The sequence below is a fragment of the Jaculus jaculus genome, chromosome 9 (genome assembly GCF_020740685.1).
Source record: "Jaculus jaculus isolate mJacJac1 chromosome 9, mJacJac1.mat.Y.cur, whole genome shotgun sequence".
NCBI classification, from domain to species: domain Eukaryota; kingdom Metazoa; phylum Chordata; class Mammalia; order Rodentia; family Dipodidae; genus Jaculus; species Jaculus jaculus.
The window spans coordinates 84184007-84206755 of record NC_059110.1 but is presented as its reverse complement, the minus strand read 5'-3'; the positions used below and the strand labels follow the sequence as shown (position 1 = coordinate 84206755).

Sequence of the window (22749 nt, the reverse complement as noted above, 5' to 3'; positions counted from 1 at the left end):
GTTGAAGAATCAGTTGAGAAGTAGCATGAACAAGCCTGAGAGGATCTACAGGCAAAGTGGAGCTGAAATTAGATCAACTTCTCCATTGGGAAGGACTGTCAGGGTAGAAGGTGTTCATGGCTATGAGTGGAGAAACCATATTGTTTTGGACTAGGGTCTTGGTGGGGGTGGGGCAGGGTGCTGAGAACTAAGAAAGTATGAAGTACAATTTGTTTATTGATCACACACTAGGCTCCAGGCACCATGCTGCCTGAAATGTACCTTGCACGGCAGACACCACTCTCCTAGCTGTGTAGTTGATAAATCTGAGATCAGGGAACGTGCTTGGGATCACAGCTGAGAAGTGGCCCAGGACTGTAAAGCCAGTGTTCCTAACAGCAGGCAGCACAACCCTTCCCCCCACCCTCCCCAGCTGCTGGGTGTCCCCAGTGCAGGCCTGGCCCCCGCTGCTCTTCCCTCTGAGCAGGCGGGGTGTGCCATCTTCCTCAGACGCGGCAGCTGGTGAAGGACGGCTTCTTGGTGGAAATGTCAGAGAGCTCCCGGAAGCTGCGGCATGTCTTCCTCTTCACAGATGTCCTACTGTGTGCCAAGCTGAAGAAGACCTCTGCAGGGTGAGGACACGGGAGGGAACCAAGGGCCAAGTGGCACAGCCAGATTCTGCTCCTGGTGGAGCCTTCAGCACTTTGGTCCATCTGTTTCTTTTTTCTTTCCTTTAAAAAATGCAGTAATTGGGCCGGGGGGATGGCTTAGTCATTAAGGCATTTGCCTACAAAGCCAAAGGACCCAGGTTCAATTCCCCAGGACCCACATAAGCCAAATGCACAAGGGGGCACATGCATCTGGAGTTCGTTTGCAGTGGCTGGAGGGCCTGCCGCACCCATTCTTTCTCTCTCTCTCTCTCTCTCTCTCTCTCTCTCTCTCTCTCTCTCTCTCTCTCTCTCCCTCCCTCCCTCCCTCCCCCATCCCTCTCCCTCTTTCTCTGTCAAGTAAATAAATAAATAAATAAAATATTTTGTAATGCAGTAATTGCTAAGCTTGGTGGCTGACACCTTTAATCACAACACTTGGGAGGCTGAGGTAGGAGGATTGCTGTGAGTTCAAGGCCAGCCTGAGGCTACAGAGTTCCAGGTCAGCATGAGGTACAATGAGACCCTGCCTCAAAAAAATTATTATTATTATTATTATTATTAAAATAAATAGATAAGTGAACAAATATGTCCAGGCATGATGGTGCACACCTTTTTCTTTAATCTTTTTTTAAAATTTTTATTTATTTATTTGAGAGCAACAGACAAAGAGAGAAAGAGGCAGATAGATAAAGAATGGGCATGCCAGGTTCTCCAGCCACTGCAAATGAACTCCAGATGCATGTGCTGCATTATGTATCTGGCTTATGTGGGTTCTGGGGAATAGAGCCTTGAACCAAGGTCCTTAGGCTTCACAGGCAAGCGCTCTCTAGGTCTGGAACACGCCTTTAATACCAAGCACTCAGGAAGCAGAGGTAGGTGGATTACTGTGAGTTCGAGGCCACCAATTCCAGGTCAGCCTGGACTAGTGTGTGAAACCCTACCTCGAAAAACCAAAAATAAATAAATAAATATGATCAGGTATGGTGGCGCACGCCTTTAATCCCAGCACTCAGGAGGCAAAGGTAGGAAGATCACCATGAGTTTGAGGCCACCCTGAGACTACATAGTGAATTCCAGGTCATTCTGGGCTACAGCGAGACCCTACCTTGAAAAAACCAAAAAAAAAGCCCCCCAAAACAAATATATATAATTTACATATATTTATAAACTTAGGCATATACTTTAATTTTACTACATAATCTTTTTCAAAAAATTACCATAATTTTAAAATACTTACTTTTATTTATTTATTTGAGAGAGAGGGAGGGAGAATGGGCGCACCAGGGCCTGCAGGCACTGCACACGAACTCCTGACACACATGTGCCACCTTGTGCTTCTAGTTTACGTGGGTCCTAGGAAATTGAACTGAGGTCCTTTAGCTTTGCAGGCAAGTGCCTTCACCTCTTAAGCCATCTCTCCAGCCCCATAATCCATGCTTTTCTTTCTTTCTTTCTTTTTCTTTTCTTTTTGGTTTTTTGAGGTAGAGTCTCACTCTGGCCCAGGCTGACCTGGAATTCACTATGTAGTCTCAGGGTGGCCTCGAACTCACAATGATCCTCCTACCTCTGCCTACCGAGTGCTGGGATTAAAGGCATGCGCCACCACACCCAGCTAAACCATGCTTTTAATAATAAAGATACATAATATGATATGTATATAGATATATAATACAATAATATAATATATAATATAATAAAGATTTTAATAATAAAGATAACATATGTATATTACAGACCAAAACCAAAATAATTTATTTGACCTAAGTGTCAGTCCCCTGTGGCTACATTTCCTTCTTTTATTTATTTTTTTTAATGGTCCTGGGTTTTTTTCTGCGCCACTATGCCTGGCTATTTTTCCTATAGTTATAATCAGAGTAAATGCCCAATATTGAGCTCTGCTTTTTTTTCATGTCATATGCACTTTCACTGTTTCTATCTAATCTTCATCATCATTTTACTTTTCCTTCATGATCTTTCAAGTACATATGCTATAAGCTATGTAGTCTCAGGGTGGCCTTGAACTCATAGTGATCCTCCTACCTCTGTCTCCCAACTGCTGAGATTAAGGTGTGTGCCTTTAATTTTTTTTTAATATTTCATTTTTATTCATTTATGTATTTGAGAGGGAGAAGGAGGTAGAGAGTGTGTGTGTGAGATTGGGCATGCCAGGGCCTCTAGCTGCTGCAGATGAACTCCAGAAACATGTGCCACCTTGTGCATCTAGCTTATGTGGGACCTGAGTAATTGAACCTGGGTCCTTTGGCTTTGTAAGCAAGTGCCTTAACTGCTAATCCATCTCTACATCCCCTTTTTAGTTTTTTAAAAACATTTTATTTTAAGTTTAAAAAAAATTCATTTACTTCTTTGCAAACAGAGAGAGAGAAAGGCAGAGAGAGATGATGGGAGCATCAGGACCTCTAGCCACTGCAGATGAATTCCAAATGCATGTGCCACTTCGTGTATCTGGCTTTACGTGGGTACTGAAGAATGGAACCCGGGTTATCATGCTTTGCAAGCAAGCACCTTAACTGCTGAGCCATCTCTCCAGCACAAACACTCCTTTTCAATGGTGTGGGTCTACTTTGTGTCATTGCAAGGAAAGGTTATGTAATGTTTATTCCCATGCTCTTCCGTCTACATTTATTTATCACCTATTGTGTGCTGCGCATGCTATCTTACATAATAGAGAGGCCATGTGCTCACTGCAACCCGAGACCAGAATGAGGGGAACAGCTCTCAACCCCAGAGCAGGTCAGAGAAGAGCTCCTCAGGAAGTGGACCGTGGAGGTGGCCTTTGCCTTGCATCCTTTGCCCATGGCAAACATTATTAATCAGCCACAAGGCTTGGATGTAGGATTTGTTTGTTGTTTGGGTTTGGTTTGGTTTGGTTTTATTCAGCAGTACTGGGATTGATCCTAGGACATCACAAACGCTAGATAATACCACTGCAAATGAACTCCAAACTTACGTACCATTTTGTGTAGCTAACTAATGTGGGTACTAGGGAATTGAATCTGGGTTTTTAGGCTTTTCAGGCAAATGTCTAATGGCTAAGCCATCTCTCCAGCCTAAAAATGCATTTTTTAAGCCAGTTGTGGTGGCACACACCTTTAATCCCAACCCTTGGGAGGCAGAGGTAGCAGGATCACCATGAGTTTGAGGCTGCCCTAAGACCACATACTGAATTCCAGGTTAGCATAGACTAGAGATACAATGGGTGTGCCAGGGATAATGCAATGGCCTGATCTTGCTTGGGGTCTGAGTTGGGGGGCTACCCATTTCTCAGAATCTAGTTTACCATAAATTTCCAGCTGCTACAAACAGATTCCAGGCACATGTGCCACTTTGTGCATCTGGCTTTACATTGGGACTAGGGAATCGAACTCTGGTCTTTAGACTTTGCAGGCAGGTGCTTTAACCACTGACCTATCTCTGCAGCCCCCCCCCCCTTTTTTTAAGGTAGGGCCTCACTCTAGTCAGGTTGACCTGCCTCTCACTCTGCAGTCCCAGGCTGGCCTTGAACTCATGGTGTTCCTTCTACCTCTGCCTTCCAAGTGCTTTGATTAAAAGTGTGCACCACCACACCTGCCCTTCATTCTTCTTGTTATACAAATAATTTAGGGTACTTAAAAACACTTGGGGAGCTGGACATGATGGCCAGTGCCTTTAGTCCCAGCACTTGGGAGTTAGAGGTAGGAAGATTGTCATGAGTTTGAGGTCACCGTTAAAGAGTACATAGTGAATTCCAAGTTAGCCTGGGCTAGAATGAGACCCTACCTCGAAAAACCAAAATAAACAAATCAGTAGAAGCGCTTGGGCACTGGAGAGATTGCTTAGTGGTTACAGCTCCCTAGGAAGCCTAAAGGCCCAGGTTTGATTCCCAAGTACCCACACAAGCTTAAATGCACAAGGTGGCACATGCATCTGGAGTTTGTTTGCAATGGCTAGAGGGCCTGGCATGCCAATTCTCTCTCTCAAATAAATAAAATTTTTTTTAGAAAAAGCACTTGAGGGCTGGAGGGATGGCTTAGTGGTTATAAGGCACTAGCCTACAAAGCTAAAGGATCTAGGTTTGATTCTCCAGGACCCACATAAGCCTGATGCACAAGGTGGCACATGCTTCTGGAGTTTGTTTGCAGCAGCTAACGGCCCTGGCATGCCCATTCTCTCTCTGCACCCCTCTCTCAAATATAAATAAAAATAAAATACAAAAAAATTTAAAAAGCAACAACACTTGGGTCAGAGGCTGGTTAGGTGAAGCACAGCCCTCACTGGGAGCTGACCCAGCCCTTCTCAGCCCTCATGTGTGTTTCTTGATCAAGTTCTTCAAGGGCAGGGGTTATTCCTACCTCAAATGAGTGTCAGCCAAGCCTGAGTGGTTTCTGACCCAGTGGTCCTGAGTCAAAGAGTGTGCTGCCCCTGGCTCATGCCTCCCCTGGCTTGTTTGCAGAAAGCACCAGCAATATGACTGTAAGTGGTACATCCCCCTGGCCGACTTAGTGTTTCCATCCCCTGAGGAATCAGAGGCCAGCCCCCATGTGCATCCCTTCCCGGACCATGAGCTGGAGGACATGAAAATGAAGATCTCTGCCCTCAAGAGTGAGATCCAGAAGGAGGTAAGGGCTTGGCAGTGGCCTGGATCCACTTTGAGCGGGTGTTCTGGGAGAGATGAAGGGAGGACCTGAAAGGGGAGGCAGTAGGCAAGGGTAGGAGTCCCTGAGTGTGTGCCTAAAAAGAGAAAGCCCTTAAGACAGATGAGCCCTGAGATCATGGAGGAACAGTCAAAGAATAAGTGCCTAGAATTTAATGAACTTAATTAAGAAAGTTACCTGGACAACAGTCTGTGTTGAACACTGTGGAAAAAAGAAGCAAAAGGGGACAAATAGGCCTTCTTAAAGAAAAATAGGACACATGCAAGAGGAAAGGCCTGGGAGGCCTCATCAAAAACCAATGCCTCAAGTACACAGAAAGACAGGGAGGACCTAGATGCCACAGTTAACAGGCTTGATCTAAACGCCTAAGGCAGATAGAGAACACAATAACTTTTTAATGGGCCCATTATTATACAGGTTATGTGCCAGTAATAGCAGCCACTATGAGGTCATGAATATAATCACCACTGGGTCTGGAAAACAGCATTCCATAGTACTCCTCCCCATCCTTTGGTTCTTAACCCTCCACCTGTTTTTGTTTTTTTTTTTTAATTTTTTATTATGTTTATTTATTTATTTATTTGAGAGTGACCAACAGAGAGAGAAAGAGGCAGAGAGAGAGAGAGAGGGAGAGAATGGGTGCGCTAGGGCCTCCAGCCACTGCAGGCGAACTCCAGATGCGTGCTCCCCCTTGTGCATCTGGCTAACGTGGATCTTGGGGAATTGAGCCTCAAACTGGGGTCCTTAGGCTTCACAGGCAAGTGCTTAACCGCTAAGCCATCTCTCCAGCCCCCTCCGCCTGTTTTTAAAATGGCTCTCTTAATGCCATTTCTAGCAAATTTACTAGGGAACAAACTTAGGTCCTCATGCTTACAAGACAAGCATTTTACCCACCAAAGCATCTCCTTAGCTCTGTTTTGTTTTTCGTGTGTTTTTGTACAGTTGCACTTGTATGTGCCTATGAAGACCAGAAGACAAACTTAAGTGTCATCCACAGGAACACTATTCACCTGTTTTCTCTTTTAGACAGGGTCTCCTTGGCCTAGAGCTCACCATTTAGGCCAGACTGACTAGCCTAGTGAGCTCCAGGGATCCACTGGTCTTCACCTCCCCAGTGCTGGGATCATAGGTACATGCTGCCACCACATCTGACATTTACAAGTGTGCTGAGGTTCAAACTCAGGTCCTCATGCTTAGAAGGCAAGAACTTTACTTACTACTGAGTTATCTCTTCATCCTAGTTGTTTCTTTTCTTTATTAGAGAGACAGAAAGAGGCAGATAAAGGGAGAAAATAGACACACCAGGGCCTCTGGCCACTGCATACAAACTCCAGATGCATGAGCCACCTTGTGCGTCTGGCTTTACGTGGGTACTGGGGAATTGAGTTTGTGTCCTTTGGCTTTGTTGGCATGTACCTTAACTGTTAAGCCATTACTCCAGCCCTAGTTGTTTCTTTTTAAAAAAAAATTACCAGAAAGAGAGAGAGGGTATGGGCATGCCAGGTCATCACATTGACTTTATGTGGATACTTAGGAATCAATCCAGGGCCAGAATGCTTTGCAAGTGCCTTTAACCACTGAGCCATCTCCCCAGCTCTGGGTTGTTTTTTTTCCCCGAGGTAGGGTCTCACTCTAGCTCAGGCTGACATGGAATTCACTATGTAGTCTCAGGGTGGCCTTGAACTCACGGCAATCCTCCTACCTCTGCCTCTTGAGTGCTGGGATTAAAGGTGTGCACCACCATACCCAGTCCTTTGTTTCTTCATCAAGATTATGTGTCTTGTGTTACCAGTTTTTTTTTTTATTTGCATGTGTATATGACCATGCAAGGGTCTCTTGCTGCTGCCCATCTGACATATATATATATTATTTATTTATTTGAGAGAGAGAATGAGAATGGGTGTGCCAGGGCCTTCAGCCACTGCAAACGAATTCCAGATGCATGTGCCACCTTGTGCATCTGACTTACATGGGTCCTGGGGAATCAAACCTGGGTCCTTAGGCGTTGCAGGCAAGTGCCTTAACCGTTAAGCCATCTCCCCAGCCCGTCTACCTTTATATGGGAAACTGGGGAGTTGAACTTGGGCAAGGAGATTTTGTAAGCAAGTGCCTTTAACTGCTGCACCATCTCCCCAGGCCCATGTTTTGCCCACAGAACTGCATCCTGGGGTTTGGGATATTGCTCAGTGGTTAAAGGCGCTTGCCTATGAAGCTGGTCAGCCCAGATTCATTGCCCCCAGCTGCCCACTAAAGCTGGATGCAAAACGTGGCACAAAGCCTCTGGCATTCCATTTGCAAAGGCAGGAGATCCTGGCACACCCATACATACACCCACATGCAAATAAACAGAAATTTTTTTATTTTAATTTTTTTTAATTTATTTATTTGAGAGCGACAGACACAGAGAGAAAGACAGATAGAGGGAGAGAGAGAGAATGGGCGCGCCAGGGCTTCCAGCCTCTGCAAACGAATTCCAGATGCGTATGCCCCCTTGCGCATCTGGCTAATGTGGGACCTGGGGAACCGAGCCTCGAACCGGGGTCCTTAGGCTTCACAGGCAACCGCTAAGCCATCTCTCCAGCCCCAGAAAAAGTTTTTTAAAGGACTGTGCCCTGGAGCTCTTTGGGTTTTCAGATTCTTTTTAACAGCCATGGCATCATCTTTTTCATCTTGACTGTGAACTATATACTGGGCACTTCCATGGCTCTGCTTCTTGACTCATCAGAGGCAGCACTGCAGTACACCATGGCTGCCCCATGTCTCTGTAGGAGAGTCGCTGCAAGTGACATGACTGGGCAGATTGTGAGCATTTAATTGGCACATTCAGCTCTGAAAATGTTGAGTACTGTTACATTCTCCCAGCAGTATGTGAGAGTCGCTGTCTCTGCACTGTGGTAACAATGGCTGTGAGCAGCTATTACATTTTAGCCAGAGTAATACTCCCAGCACTTGGGAGGTAGAGGCAAGATGACCAGGAGTACAAGGTCATCCTGTGCTACATAGTGAGTACTAGGCCAGCCTAGACTACATGAGACCCTGCCTCAAACAATTAGGGAGAAGAATAGATGAATTCTAATTGAGAAGCTTGAGTGCTGCTGAGGGCTGCAGTCACACTGAGACGTGAAGCCTAGTAGCAGTTGATAAAAGGAGGCATCCTTGATGAACTAGGAAGTAGAAAAATTGGAGAAGGTAACTTTGGCAATGAGGAGTTGGCTTGTTAGAGAGCAGGGTTGAGCTTGAGGGCATGTGAGTCCTCAAGCTGGGCCAAGAGACTGGAACTCAACAGCTGGAGCTCCACACTGACAGGTGTCTGAGGGGGTTTCAAAGGTATGTCTCAGCCAGCATGCCTTTAATCCCAGTACTCGGGAGGCAGAGGTAGGAGGATCACCATGAATTCAAGGCCAGCCTGAGTCCACATAGTGAATTCCAGGTCAACCTGGCTAGCGTGAGACTCTATCTCAAAAAATAAAATAAAATAAAAAGGTGTGTCTCTACTATACCCAGAATTCATTGTAGATGTGACCAAGTGACACATGACAGTGCAGAGTCTAATGCCACTGGAAGGTTTTTATTACAGTTCCTGGGATGAGACACCTCACCACACTACCCAGGCAGGGTTACCTCAGGGAGTGGCATGGCATGGCAGGGCAGGGCAGGAGGCAGGAGTGAGGGCAAAGCTTGGAACACAGCATTATAGGGGTTTTGTGGGTGAAGCAGTCAAAGAGGATGCAGTTTAAGGCTGGCTAAATACTGTTGGGGGGTCTGGTTTGGAGATGGTCTAGTTGTCTAGCTCCTGACTTGGGTGATTTGGCATGGAGAAATCCTGGTTTGGTATGAGGGTTATATGAAAGTACTTGGGAGTAGTTGGAGCCTCGGGGTAGTGGCGTATGAAAGGTATCCTCACAGGAGGGTTAGGAACTACCTGGCCCTCGAGGCACCTACCAAAGCCCCATATGGCAAAATCTCATAAAATACAGAAAATGAAAAACCTCATTAACACACAGGGATGTTATGCTCAGATTGGCTGAGTGAGAAGCGGAATCTCTTGAGTGTAATGGAAACCATCTGTGTATGTCTTGTTCCCTGCAGAAAGCCAACAAAGGACAGAGCCGAGCCATTGAGCGCCTCAAAAAGAAGATGTTTGAAAATGAGTTCTTGCTGCTGCTCAATTCCCCCACAATCCCATTTCGGATCCACAATCGGAATGGAAAGGTTAGGAAGGGTGGGGCAGGACAGACATACACCCTTCCTTAGTCCAGGGCCGCCCATTCTTCATGGCTTTTGGCACTATGGGAATCTGGGACTTGGGTTCCCATACCCCAAGAAGGCTGCTACAGCCCTATCCCTAGGCTCCCTCTCCCTGCTGGTAGGAAACCAGTATTCTCTGCTGACTACCACTGGAACTGCCACTCTGCTTGTCTAGAAAGGAAAGCCCTACCCAAACTGCCTCCTCCTCTAGTCTCAGAGAACCCTAAGAAGGGACTTTTTCACATGGGAATCTGTTTGGCTTGACTATGGTCATCCCATTGAATTCTTATCTCCTCTGTCCAGAGCTACCTGTTCCTACTGTCCTCTGACTACGAGAGGTCGGAGTGGAGAGAAGCAATTCAGAAGCTACAGAAGAAGGGTAAAGTCCTGCTGGGCTCAACACTGTTCGAAAGGCATCCTTGGCAGTGATGGGGATAGATGTATCCACTATCTTCCCTTTGGCCCTTGTAGTCACTCCAGAAGATGTCAAAGGAGGTGATACTTCACTGATTTGACCCATCAGTTAAGGCCCCCAAAACTTAAGTGACTTTCTTAAGGCCTAGAATGAGTCAGTAATGGACCTGGTGGACTCCAGTCTCCAGATTGGGTGTCATCCTTACTCTCTCTTACACACGCACGCACATGCACGAGCCTCTTGTCACAAGCTGTGCCTACAGATCTTTCCTTCCTCCCAAGAGCCAACCCTGACCCTAGAACTAAGCTGGTTTCCTGAAGCAGGACTCACGGAAAACCAGCAGCCCTAGTGGGACTGTGCTGATGTTTTCTCCTCTTTTGTCTCCTGTAGATCTCCAGGCCTTTGTCCTGAGCTCAGTGGAGCTCCAGGTGCTCACGGGATCCTGTTTCAAGCTTAGGACTGTACATAACATTCCTGTCACCAGCAATAAAGATGGTAAGATCTAGAGTGTCAAGCTGCCCAATGAGTAGGTCCAGGCCCCCAGGACATTTCTGAGGTCTTCTGTAAGAATCTCAGGTCAGGAAATGGGGCTACAAAATCTCTCTGCCCAGCATGGCTGGCACTGTTCAGTTACTGTGCTCTCTAGAGTTCTTGGGTGCTCCTCAGCTCCCTCTGGCTGAAGAGAAAAATCTGCAGTCTGTGGCTGGGGTGGCATTGAGTTCACTGAGATGTCCCATAAAGAGGCCAAAAGGCTCCAGCAGGGGGTGGGGGCAGGGAGGTGCTAAATAGATTAGAGGTCAGCTAGGCGCTTTAGAGACTGCAACTTAGAAAGCCTTAAGTGCCAAGAGTGAGACTTTGGGGGGTCTTATTGTAATCCTGGGAGCCTGTGTGAAGCTTTTGAGCATGGAGAACTGGAATGGAGCTAGAAACTGGACCCAAATATATGCAGGCTGAGTTCGATGGCTCTGGGAAAATGTCTACTTTCTGAAGTTGTGATCCTCCTGCCTCTGCCTCCCCAGTGCTGGGATTGCAGATGTGTGCCATCACATCACATCCATCATGAAAAGATTTTGAAGACCAGATTTCAAGTCATCTAGGGACTTCTGTGTAGTCAGGGTCCAAAGTGATCCTTCTCTTCCATTAGCACAAAATGACCTGAATTAGTTCATTTCTGTTTTGAAAAGTGAAATGGAGAGGGACTGTATTCACAGGAAGGGTACTCTGGGAAGTGGTACCATGTATCTGGCCCAGGACAGTGGGTGTGACCTGGCCTGGGCAGGTCTGGCCTGGCCTGGCAGCCTAGGCAAAGGGGGAAAGGCCCTGGCACTACTCACATTGGTGATAAGCACTGCACTTTGGAAATTTTTCCATCTGGCCACCAGGTGGCGCTTCCAGACCAAACCTTTGTTACCCTGTTTGCAGCCTTACCCAGGCTGGGCCAGAGGGATTGAACCTCTCATCACCATTCACTTCCCTTGCCCCTTTGCTCTCCTGCAGATGATGAGTCTCCAGGACTCTACGGTTTCCTACATGTCATTGTCCACTCTGCCAAGGGATTTAAACAATCTGCCAGTAAGTACCCCTCTCAGCCCTAGCAGGTTGGGTGGCCACTATTTCCCTTTCACAGCAAGTCTCAGTTGACTTGCAAAATGTGGTTCAAAGAGCCCACCTACCTTGCTGTGGTCTCCTGAGCCTGGGGCCCTGCCAGCATGCCTGGATTTGCAGGGCATTGTCTTGAAAGCCACTGACCAGCTCTTCTTGGCTGGGAGGTCACTCCCTGTCCTTTGTCTTCAAGATTATTCTCCCCCAAGCCCTCCCTCCAGGTACCTGAAACCCTGGTGCTACAGACCCCTGAACTCCAGCCCATGACTGCCAATTACCCTGGGCAAGTTTCTTAATCTTTCTGAGCCTCCGCTTCCTTCGCCATAAAAGTCAATCACATTTGTTAACACTGACCTGAGAGTGGGCTTAAATATAACCATGTATGTACAGTGTTTGGGGTGCTGGGGATGGAACTTAGGGCCTTGCACATGCTAAGCAAATGCTTTACCACTAAGTGACACATCTGGCTCCAGTTACACTTTTTATCCAGATGGCTTACAATTCCTACCCATTTTCCAGGTAAGGAAACAGTTACAGAGATATAAAAGTATTTACTGTCTTACAAGATCATAAACCCAAGGCCCCTGACTCCTGCCCATTCCCACTCCTCCTGCTCTCCAGGCAGTGTGGCCTGCCCCGCCTCTCCCTGCAGGTACCTCACTCAGCTTATGCCATTGGCCCGCAGGTAGCCATTTGGTCAGCATCATTAGGAAGAGGCCTTGTGTTCCTGGGGAGAAGTGGCTTCCCCCTCTGTGTCCTGTCACACTTGGGGTGAATTGCAGTGTCCCAATTATGTTGTATTACTTGTAATTTGCCTCTCTCCCACTGAGAGCCCTTTAAAGGCAGAAACCAGGTCTCCTTTATCCTTGGATGGCTAGGACTCAGAAAGGCTGTGGCACACCAAATTTGCAGAGTGCCTACCATGTACCCGAACAAAATGAAAGCATAACCAGTATGTGGCCAGTGCCTTGACATGTTCAAGGCCTTTGCAAGCTCATTACCCGCCCTGCGCCTCTGGCGTCTCCCTGCAGTCACTGCTATTCTGCTTGCTTGCTTTTTTTTTTTTTTTTTTTTCCTTAAGGTAGGATTTCATTTTAGTTTAGGCTGGCCTGGAATTCCCTCTGTAGTCTTAGGGTGGCCTCGAACTCATGGTGATCCTCCTACCTCTGCCTCCTGAGTGCTGGGATTAAAGGTGTGCACCACCACACCTAGGTCTCATATATATATATATGTGTGTGTGTGTGTGTATATATATATATATATATATATATATATATATAATTTTAATTGGACTGGAAAGATGGCTTAGTGGTTAAGGCACTTGCCTGTAAAGCCTAAAGACCCAGGTTTGATTCCCTGGTACCCATGTAGGCCAGATGCACAAGGTGGCACATATGTCTGGAGTTCATTTGCAGGGGCTAGAGGCCCTAGGGCGCCCATTCTTTCCCTCTCCCTCCCTCCTTTTCTCTCTCTCTCTCTTTCTCCTCTTCTTTCTCTCTTTCAAATAAATAAATATCATGGAAAAAAACTTACTTAAAAAAATAATTTATGGGCTGGAGAGATGGCTTAGCAGTTAAGCGTTTGCCTGTGAAGCCTAAGGACCCCAGTTCGAGGCTCAGTTCCCCAGGTCCCACGTTAGCCAGATGCACAAGGGGGCGCACGCGTCTGGAGTTCCTTTGCAGAGGCTGGAGGCCCTGGCGCACCCATTCTCTCTCTCTCCCTCTATCTGTCTTTCTCTCTGTGTCTGTCGCTCTCAAATAAATAAATAATTGAAAAAAAAAAAGCCGGGCATAGTGGTGCACGCCTTTAATTCCAGCACTCAGGAAGCAGAGGTAGGAGGATCACGTGAGTTCAAGGCCACTTTGAGACTACATAGTGAATTCCAGGTCAGCCTGGACCCGAATAAGACCTACCTCAAAAAACCACAACCAAAAAGAAGAAGAATTTTTTAAAAATAGTAATTTAGCCAGGCATGGTGGTGCACACCTTTAATCCTAGCACTCAAGAGGTAGTTTGAGGCTAGCCTGAGGCTACATAATTCCAGGTAAGCCTGGGCTAGAGTGAGACCTTACTGAGAAAAAATAATAATGATGATAATTTTATTTACTTATTATTTGAGACAGAGTGAGTATGGGCACACCACGACCTCCTGTCACTGCGAATGAACTCTGATGCATGCGCCAGATGGCTTTACAGTACTGGGGAATCAAGCCCAAACCATTAGACTTTCTGCAAATAAGTACCTTTAACCGTTGAGCCATCTCTACAGCCCTCTCTTTAAAAAAATTATTTATTTATTTATGAGAGAAACAGTGAATATAGATGTGCAGGGCCTCCTGCCACTGCAAATAAACTCCAGACGCATGCACCACTTTGTGTATTTGACTTTCCATGGGTACTGGGCAGTTGAACCCAAGCCGTCAGGCTTTGGAAGTGAGTGCCTTTAATTTCAGAGCCATCTCTGTAGCCCCATTCTTGCTTTCCATAATGGGAAGCTGAGGCTCAGTCCAAGGACTTGTCCAGACCTCACAGTGAGTAGGAGTATAGCAGCATCCATGTCTTTCTGTGCCAAAGCCTCAACCCTGCAATGGAGAGCCTGGTTCCCTTCCTTCTTAAGCCCCTCACCACCACCACCCCAGCCCTGGCCCGGTTCCCCGTCTTCACTTGACGTGTGTCTGTCTGCCCTTCTCCCTGCAGACCTGTACTGTACCCTGGAGGTAGATTCCTTTGGCTACTTTGTCAGCAAAGCCAAAACCAGGGTGTTTCGGGACACAACAGAGCCCAAGTGGGATGAGGTGAGTGGACGAGACTAATGTCCCCCAGGGACTCTTGTTTGTCACCAAGCATGCTTCTCTGCTGGCTGTGCCCAAGCCCATCAATTGTACCAGCTAAGTCTCCCTCACCCCGCATTGCCTCTAGACAGTGTTTATGTCAGCGCATGTCAGACCCTGGGGTTTTTAGCTAAGGCCCCCAAACTCCTCTCCATCAGTCACGTAGAGGCCTTTGGGAGTTCCGGGGAATATGGTTTTGCTCCACCACGTCTTATGATGAGGTCTTCCCGGGCCCCACTCACCCCAGTTTTGCAAAATGAAGGCCCCCATCTTCTGGGAAGCCATATGTCCCATACCAGAGGTTGAAGACCCTTTGTCTAATCTCTTACCAGGAATTTGAGATTGAGCTAGAAGGCTCCCAGTCTCTGAGGATCCTGTGCTATGAGAAGTGCTATGACAAGACCAAGGTCAACAAGGACAACAACGAGATCGTGGACAAGATCATGGGCAAAGGGCAGATTCAGGTGAGGGGTCAGGGTGGGACCTGGGGAGTTGCTGGGTAGTGAGGTTCATTTGAGAAAAGATCCTTTTCCTGTGTCTTCTTGGTCAGGGTGCTTTGCCCTTTGAGACTTAGGCTGGGAGCTGAGAAAAGTTCCAGAGGTAGTGGCTTGCCCCTGTGGGAGGTGGCTTCCTGCTGTTTCCCAGCAGCCTTCAGGTCGCAGGCCTCCATATCTGCTCAGATGGCTTACCTGTGCTTCTGCAAGGTGAATGTGAGGGATGCTGCCACCTTTGTTTGCACACTTCACTCGGGTCTGTTGGCTTTTCATGGAACAGTGTTGAGAAGGATCCTGAGGCCGTGTCATGGGCAGTGGGGGAGAGGACTGTGCTCAGTGAGCAGTGTCAGCCACAGGTGTGAGACAGGAGGGACTTGCATACCCACCAGAAGGGGCTGCCATCAGCTGTGTTTCTGGGGGCTCGTTTCTGGTCTCTGACTTGTTTCTGGGGTTGCTGGACTGTCCTTACCTGTGTAGGCAGTCACTGTCTCAATGGGTATGTCCCAGTGGGTGTCCGTTGAGGCAAATCCTCAATCAGGCTGAATACATTGTCCCAGCTGCCTCTTGGTTCTCTGAAGATACACGTTTGTTCACTGGAACATTCTGCCCATTTTAAAGATGGCTACTGTCTACTTACCTATCTGGAGAACTAGGCGTGGAGGGTGGTTAACATTTAACATGGAGCCGTTCACACTACTTCCTACACCTTCTATGGCCTTACTTAGATCACAAGTTGAGCATAGCTTCTATGATCATAAAATCAAGGGAAACAATGACAGGGTAGAGCCACAGGCACTGGCTGCTATAGACTTGCACCTGTGTGACCTGGGTACAGGCTGAGGTATCCTCGCACACAGCAGGGAGCTTGACTGTGCTTCATTTTATTTTATTTATTTATTTGAGTTTTTTTTTTTTTTTTTTTTTTTTTTGAGGTAGGGTCTTGCTCTAGTCAATGCTGACCTGGAATTCAGTATGTAGTCTCAGGGTGGCCTTGAATTCACAGCGATCCACCTACCTCTGCCTCCCGAGTGCTAGGATTAAAGGCGTGCGCCACCACGCCTGGCTATTTATTTGAGAGAGAGAGGAAAATAGGCAGGTAGAAAGAGAGAGAGAATAGGTGTGCCAGGGCCTCTAGCTGCTGCAGATGAACTCCAGATGCGTGTGCATCCTTGTGCATCTGGCTTATGTGGGTCCTGAGGAGTTGAACCTGGACCTTTGGCTTTGCAGGCAAATGCCTCCACTGTTAAGCCATCTCTCCAGCCCTTGACTGTGCTTTTTAAGGAAGTATTTGTTCTCTGGTGTCTGTTGAGGCTGTGGTTTAGTATCTGGCTCTTGACTGGATGTCCTTAGTGGTACTGGGACCTGAGTGGGTGACCATCTCCCCCACACACACACCTATCTCAGGTGGCAGTGTCTGAACAGGAGCTGGCATCATTCAGTAGAGGCCCAGTCACCTGCCCTGTGCCGCCCGTGTTCCTGAGCATGTCCTTCCCAACGCTGTGGGGCCTGCACCCTGCTCGTCAGCACTGTCACCAGGGAGATGGTGCTGCTAGGCAACCATATGCCAGCCCTTCATTATTTAGGAAATGGGAGTAATGAAAGTAGGCTGTCTAAATCCAGTCCCTGGCACCTGCTCTCTAAGCAGTAGGAACCCCGTCTCTGTGTCCCTAAGCTAGACCAGAGGGGCAGACAGGAAACAGATTCTAGGCTAGACACCAGCCAAGAGATGTGAGAAACGGCTACACTCCTTGGGGTCATTGGCGGCAGTGGAACTAAACAGCAGAAAAGTGTCCGGGGCAGCCAGGCCGGTAGGCACTGTGGCCCACAGCCACTCTAAAACTCAGATTGCAACACAGCAAGGCAGCCCTCTCCCACCAGGACTGCAGCCTTGTCACTTCTTCCCTCAATCAGCTGTACAGGCCTAAGGGAAGCTCCATAAGTCATCACATCTTAGAGACAGCAGATGGAGGGGGGAGGGGGAGAGGCAGCCAGGTTGTGTTTGGCAGAGCCGAAAGCACAGTCTGCTAAAGAAACTGTTTCTGTGTTTAAGCTTCGAGGAATGTTAAATGCCTGGGAGTTGATATTAAGAGAAACATAAACCTTCCTGCTGCCAGCTGACCAGGCCAGTGAGTGGGCAGCTCAGAGCCCAAGGCCTCTGGAGGCCTTTGAAGTTCTCCAGCACTCAGCCCCCTGAGTATAGTTCTTGGCTCCCAGCCATGCAGCCAACTCAGCAGCCTCCTGTGGATTAGGGAGGGGGTGTCCCTTCAGGGGTGTGTCATTGCTCATAAAGTCATGCACTGTGACTGCCCTCAGAGGTGCTAAGGATGACTAGGCTGCATGGACAGTCTGCATTGAGCCATCCCCACATGGCCAGACCCCACAGAACCATGGGACAGCCTGTTCCCATAGCTAGGCCCACCTCCTTTCTTAACACGTGTCTGAGAAAGAGAATTGGCACCAGCCCTGGGCTGTTCCCTGTCAGTGGGCCCTGGGGGCAGAGCCAAAAGTGGTCTTGCAGTAGTGCCAGACCTTGGGGATGCCCGTGTATCTTGAAGGGAAGGAGAGGAGAAGGCGGCTCGGCCAGGGAGCAATGGCAGAGCCACTGACTGAGCTCCGGGCGTTTGCTCCTATGATGAGTTGCCCTCTTTGGCCACAGGGAATCTGGAGCAGGAGGCTGGGGCAGCACCTGCATTCAGTGACAGATCAGTGCAGCCCTAACCACTACCATGTGTGTCCAGCACTTGTGCTTCTGGAAGCTCGTGTCCAAGTGTTGTGTCCTGTGGTCCTTGTAGCCACTGTCCAAGAAAAATGCCCTGTCCTCCTCATCTTACAATGAGGACATTGAGACATCAAGGAGAAGGATCTTAGCTGAGAGTACTCAGGGACACCCATGTACTCTCCTCTGTGCCATGTCCCCTTATCTCAGTCTGCCATCAGGAAGTCACCCAACCGGGATTAAAGGACCCTGGCATGGCTGGCGGTCTGGACAAGGGGCTGGAGTGATGTTCTACCTCAGGGTTCTGCTTTCTGCTGTAAGGATTGCCTAAGGCTGTCTTTGCTGGAGTACCATCACATCACCTCTAGACAGGGGGCATTCCTGTCTGGTACACCTATAAGGAAATAGAATACATGAGAAAGAGCCAGGGAGTTGGGAGCGGGGACAGCCAGGGGACTTACAGTGCCCCTGCAGTAGACGCCCAGAAATGCTGGTCCTGGCCTTGAGCTACGTCAGACTGGAGAACAAATATTTCAGTACATGTCCAGACATCAGAGAGGGGTGGAAGATGCCGATAGCACTAATAATAAGTTACCACCAGCACTTAGAAGAACCCCACTCCAGGCTGAAGGCTTCAACTATGATCCCAGAGGGTCCTCACAGGACTATGAAAGCAGAAATGTTACCACAATCATATACTGAGGCACTGAGGGAGGAGTAAGTAACTTGTCAAACCCTGGTGCTAGGGTGGGAGAGCCAAGACTTAGCCTTGGGCCAGCAGGATGGAGCCCATTGCTAGGTGCTGTGCTGCCTCTCACTGCTGAAGTAAGTAGTGAGGTGGAAACAGGCCTATGCTGTAGAGAAGCTCATGGTGGCCTGGAGGTAAAGAGCTTCAAGGAGAAGGTAGATCCAAGGGATCTGAGAGCACTGGATCTCTCCATCCCAAAAGCAGTGCTAGCCGGGCGTGGTAGCGCACACCTTTAATCACAGCACTCAGGAGGCTGAAGTAGGAGGATCTCCATGAGTTCAAGACCACCCTGAGACTACATAATGAATTCCAGGTCAGCCTGGGCTAGAGTGAGACCCTACCTGAAAAATATAAAACAAAAAGTAGTGCTTGTGTTAGAAAATTGAAAATAAATAAATATTTGTCAAATTGAAAGACAGAAATTTTAATACATGTGATGATACTCCAGGCAAAGACATACTGAGGCACCTCAGCCCCTTGTTCAGGCTGCTAGCCATGCCTTTAATCCTAGCACTTAGAGATAGAAGAATCACCCTGAGTCCAAGGCCACCCTGAGACTACATAGTGAATTCTAGGTCAGCCTGGGCTAGAGGGAAAACCTTCCTCAAAACAACAAAAAAAAGGAAAAAGAAAAAGAAAAAAATTACAATCGTACATGCCATACCCTACAACTGTTCCTTTATTCTGTGCCTTTTCCCTCTTGTGGGTCTGTACATCTTTTGGTTTTTCAAGGTAGGGTCTCACTATAGCTCTGGCTGACCTAGAATTAACTCTGTATTCTCAGGGTGACCTTGAACTCACGGCAATCCTCCTACCTTTGCCTCCCGAGTGCTGGGATTAAAGGCATGCATGAGTATGCCCAGCTTAAAAATAAATAAATAAATAAATATTTTATTTATTTATTTGAGATCAAGAAAGAGGCAGAGAGAGAGAATGGGCACGCCAGATCCTCCAGCCATTGCAAATGAACTCCAGATGCATGCGCCACCTTGTGCATCAGGTTTATGTGGGTCCTGGGGAACTGAACCTGGGACTTAGGCTTCACAGGCAAGTGCCTTAACTGCTAAGCCATCTCTCCAGCCTTAGGGTATGTACAACTTTATTTAGGCTTAATCACAGTCTGTTTTTTATGTGTGCTTTTCCATTTTCATGGAGTGGTATTAGAAACCCCCATCTTTCTAGGACTGTATAAAGTCTTGAGGGGCTTTTTAAAAATACATTGCCGCCAGGTGTGGTGGTACACGCCTTTAATTCCAGCACTGGGGAGGCAGAGGTAGAAGGACTGCCATGAGGCCACCCTGAGACTACACAGTGAATTCCAAGTCAACCTGGGCTAGAGTGAGACCCTGCCTCGAAAAACAAAAACAAACAACAACAAAAAAAACATTGTCAAAAGTACTTTATGTTAATCATTTCATGCACTGAGCTGCGCAGTAATTCCCCTCTTCAGGTTCTGTGTTTTCTACTAAGGTAGGCACATTCTGAATCAGGAGAAGTGAGGTGAGTATTTGGGGAGGGATCTGCATGGCAACTACAGGGAGCAAAGAATGTGTAGGGAGTGTGGCCCAGGAAATTCAGTCACCCAGCTTGCCCTAAACCAGGCAAGTGGGAGGGAACTGAAGGAATGTGTGAAAGAAAAACCTCTAAGTTTTGAGGCCAAAGGAAGTCAGTCCTGTCTTTTGGGATATAAGGAAACCAAGACTAGAAAGAGTGAGCGATATGCCCAAACTCACATAGCTCATCAGTGGTTGAACTCCAGAATTCAGGAACGCACCCCGCCTCCCCCTCCCCCCACCCACAAGCAGTCATGCTTGGCTGGGCAGAGTGGAATGGAAATGCTCCTAGCTGGAATGGAAATAGCCTATAATTCTTAGGGGTCTGTCATTTTTTTCTGAAGATTTAGTGAAAGACCCCACCAGCCCGGTTCATCTCTTACCTAGACTCAGGAGTCACCCCTTCTTTCCAGCCCCACCCGGCCATCACTGGTGGATTCTCTTCCCCACTGCTTACCTCTCCCTGTTGCCCCACTCCTAGCCCAGCTAGGCCAAAGGAACAGCCCAGCCAGGATGGCCCCCTCTTCTTAGGCTCCTTACTCCCAGGGGATGCGCCTTTGTTTATTCTAGTCTATTTCCAGCCTTGCTGCTCTAGGCTCCAGATGTGCTATCCTCAGCTGAGAACTACCCACCAGCCAATTAGCATATTCCCAGGGTCCAACCCTTCAGGCTGGTGGGGAAGAGGGGGTAGCTCTCTGTCAGATGCCAGGAGCAACAAAACTTTGTTCTTGTCCTAACCTCCTGCTGGAAAGAGGTCTAAGCCCCAGGAGCCATTAAAGCTAGTAGGGCCTTCCATGTCCTTGTGTCCCCTTCCCTCTGGTTCCTAGTTCCACAGCTCAACTATCAGCCCATTTCCTCCCCCCTTCAGGTGAGGCTCCATTTCTCACACACATAGGCTGTCAGTGCACAGGAATTCTCATCATCCTGAGGTGGGAAGGGGCAGTTGCAGGCACAAAGAAATCAGTTGTCTTGAGGCCTGGGTGGTAGCTTGCCTACCTACCCCAGTCAGGTCTGATGGTCACCCCTCCATCATCTCTGCTCCTGAAGCCTGGAGCCTGCGTGTGAAGGGGAAAAGGCAGGCTAGAAAGGGTTTCTTTGGCATTCCTGGCTGGGCCACTTGGGAGTTTGTGAGTGATCAGAGCTATTATTAATCACAGTTGAAAGGAGGCCATAAAGGTCAGTCCCCTACCTTTGGAGACTGAGATATCTCCAAAGCCCAGATTAGCAAATCTGACATATGTGGAACCTCCTTAAAAGAAAAAAACTATGTTTTAAATATTTTATTTGTATTTATCTATTTGACAGAGAGAAAGAGGGAGAAAGAGAGAGAGAGAGAGAATGGGCACACCAGGGCCTCCAGCCACTGCAAACGAACTCCAGATGTGTGTGCCCCGTTGTGCATCTGGCTAACATGGATCCTGGGGAATCAAACCTGGGTCCTTTGGCTTTGCAGACACAAAGTGATAAGTCATGCCTCTAGTCCAGAAAAAAGTTTTAAATTTATTTGAGAGAGAGAATGGGCGCACTAGGGCTTCTAGCCACTACAAACAAATTCCAGATGCATGTACTGCCTTGTCATCTGGCTTATATGGGTTCTGGGGAATCAAACCTGAGTCCTTGCTTCACAGGCAAGTGCCCTAACCACTAAGCCATCTCTCTGGTCCCTAAAATCTTTCTCGTATTTTTTAATTACTTATTTATAAGGAGAAAGAAAGAAGGGAAGGAAGGAAGGACAAAAAGGGGCACAAAAGGTATTCTGCCACTGCAAATGAACTCCAGACACAGGCACCACTAGAATCTTTGTTTCCCCTTTGGTATTTGGTATTGGTAGAGCAAGGGAGGCTCTTGCTCTAGCCCAGGCTGGCGTGGAATTCTCTATGCTAGTCTCAGGCTGGCCTGGAACTCACAATGATCCTCCTACCTCAGCCTCCTGAGTGCTGGGATTAAAGGTATGCTCCACCATGCCCAGCAAGAACCTTCTTTAAAAAAAAAAATTTTTTTTTTTATTTGCCAGAGAGAGCACAGGCACACTAGGGCCTCTTTCCTCTGCAGATGAACCCCAGACACATGCATCACGTTGAGCATCCAGCTCTCTGTGAGTACTAGAGAATCGAGCCCAGGCCAGCAAGCCCACTGGGCCATCTCCCCAGTCCTTCTTTAAAGACCAAATTTTTATTTATGAGAGAGATAGGTAGATGGTATGTATGTGCCAAGGCCTCTTGTCTCTGTGAGTGAACTCCAGTTATGCGCTTTATGCATCTGCCTTTACGTGGGCACTGGGGAGTTGAGCCCAGATCAGCAGTCTTTGCAAGCAAGCACCTTTAACTGCTGAGGCATCTCTCCAGACCCCTCTAACTTTTTTTTTTATTCGAAACAGGGTCTCATGTAGCCCAGGTTGACCTAGAACTCATGTTATCTAGGATGACCTTAAACTCCTGATCTTCCTGCTTCTACCTCCCGAGTGCTAGAATTACAATAGTGTACAACCACACCCAGCTAGTTGTAGTTTTGTTTGTTTGTTGCTGTTATTTGTTGAGACAGTCCTCCTGCCTTGCCCTTTCAAGTGCTGGGATTACAAGCATGCACCACCACATCTGCCATTTGTTGATTTTTAGGAGTATATTGAGTACATTAGCATTGTTGTGTAACCATCACCAACATCCATCTTCATAACTTCATCTTCCTTGCCTGAAGCTCTGTCCCCACTAAAGAGTAACTGCCCTTCCCCTCTCCACCAGCCTCTGGCAGCCACCGTTCTTGTGCCAGTCTGTATGAATTTGACTACCTCATAAAAGTAGAATCGTAGTATTTGACTTTTTATGTCTGGCTAAGTGAACTTAACAACATGCCCTCCTGGTTTA

At 47.6% G+C, this 22749-nt stretch overlaps 1 protein-coding gene across 5 annotated transcripts in view; it reads left to right on the top strand.

The window, feature by feature from the left end:
- Positions 1 to 22749, top strand: part of Abr (ABR activator of RhoGEF and GTPase) — a 242673-nt gene that overhangs the window by 177930 nt on the left and 41994 nt on the right. For all 5 annotated transcript variants that reach the window (XM_045158035.1, XM_045158033.1, XM_045158032.1 and 2 more), the window contains 8 exons: positions 490 to 611; positions 5080 to 5245; positions 9371 to 9493; positions 9833 to 9908; positions 10335 to 10439; positions 11442 to 11516; positions 14244 to 14341; positions 14710 to 14841. In XM_045158035.1, the coding sequence (XP_045013970.1) occupies positions 490 to 611; positions 5080 to 5245; positions 9371 to 9493; positions 9833 to 9908; positions 10335 to 10439; positions 11442 to 11516; positions 14244 to 14341; positions 14710 to 14841 (897 nt within the window). The remainder of the gene's footprint in view (positions 1 to 489; positions 612 to 5079; positions 5246 to 9370; positions 9494 to 9832; positions 9909 to 10334; positions 10440 to 11441; positions 11517 to 14243; positions 14342 to 14709; positions 14842 to 22749) is intronic.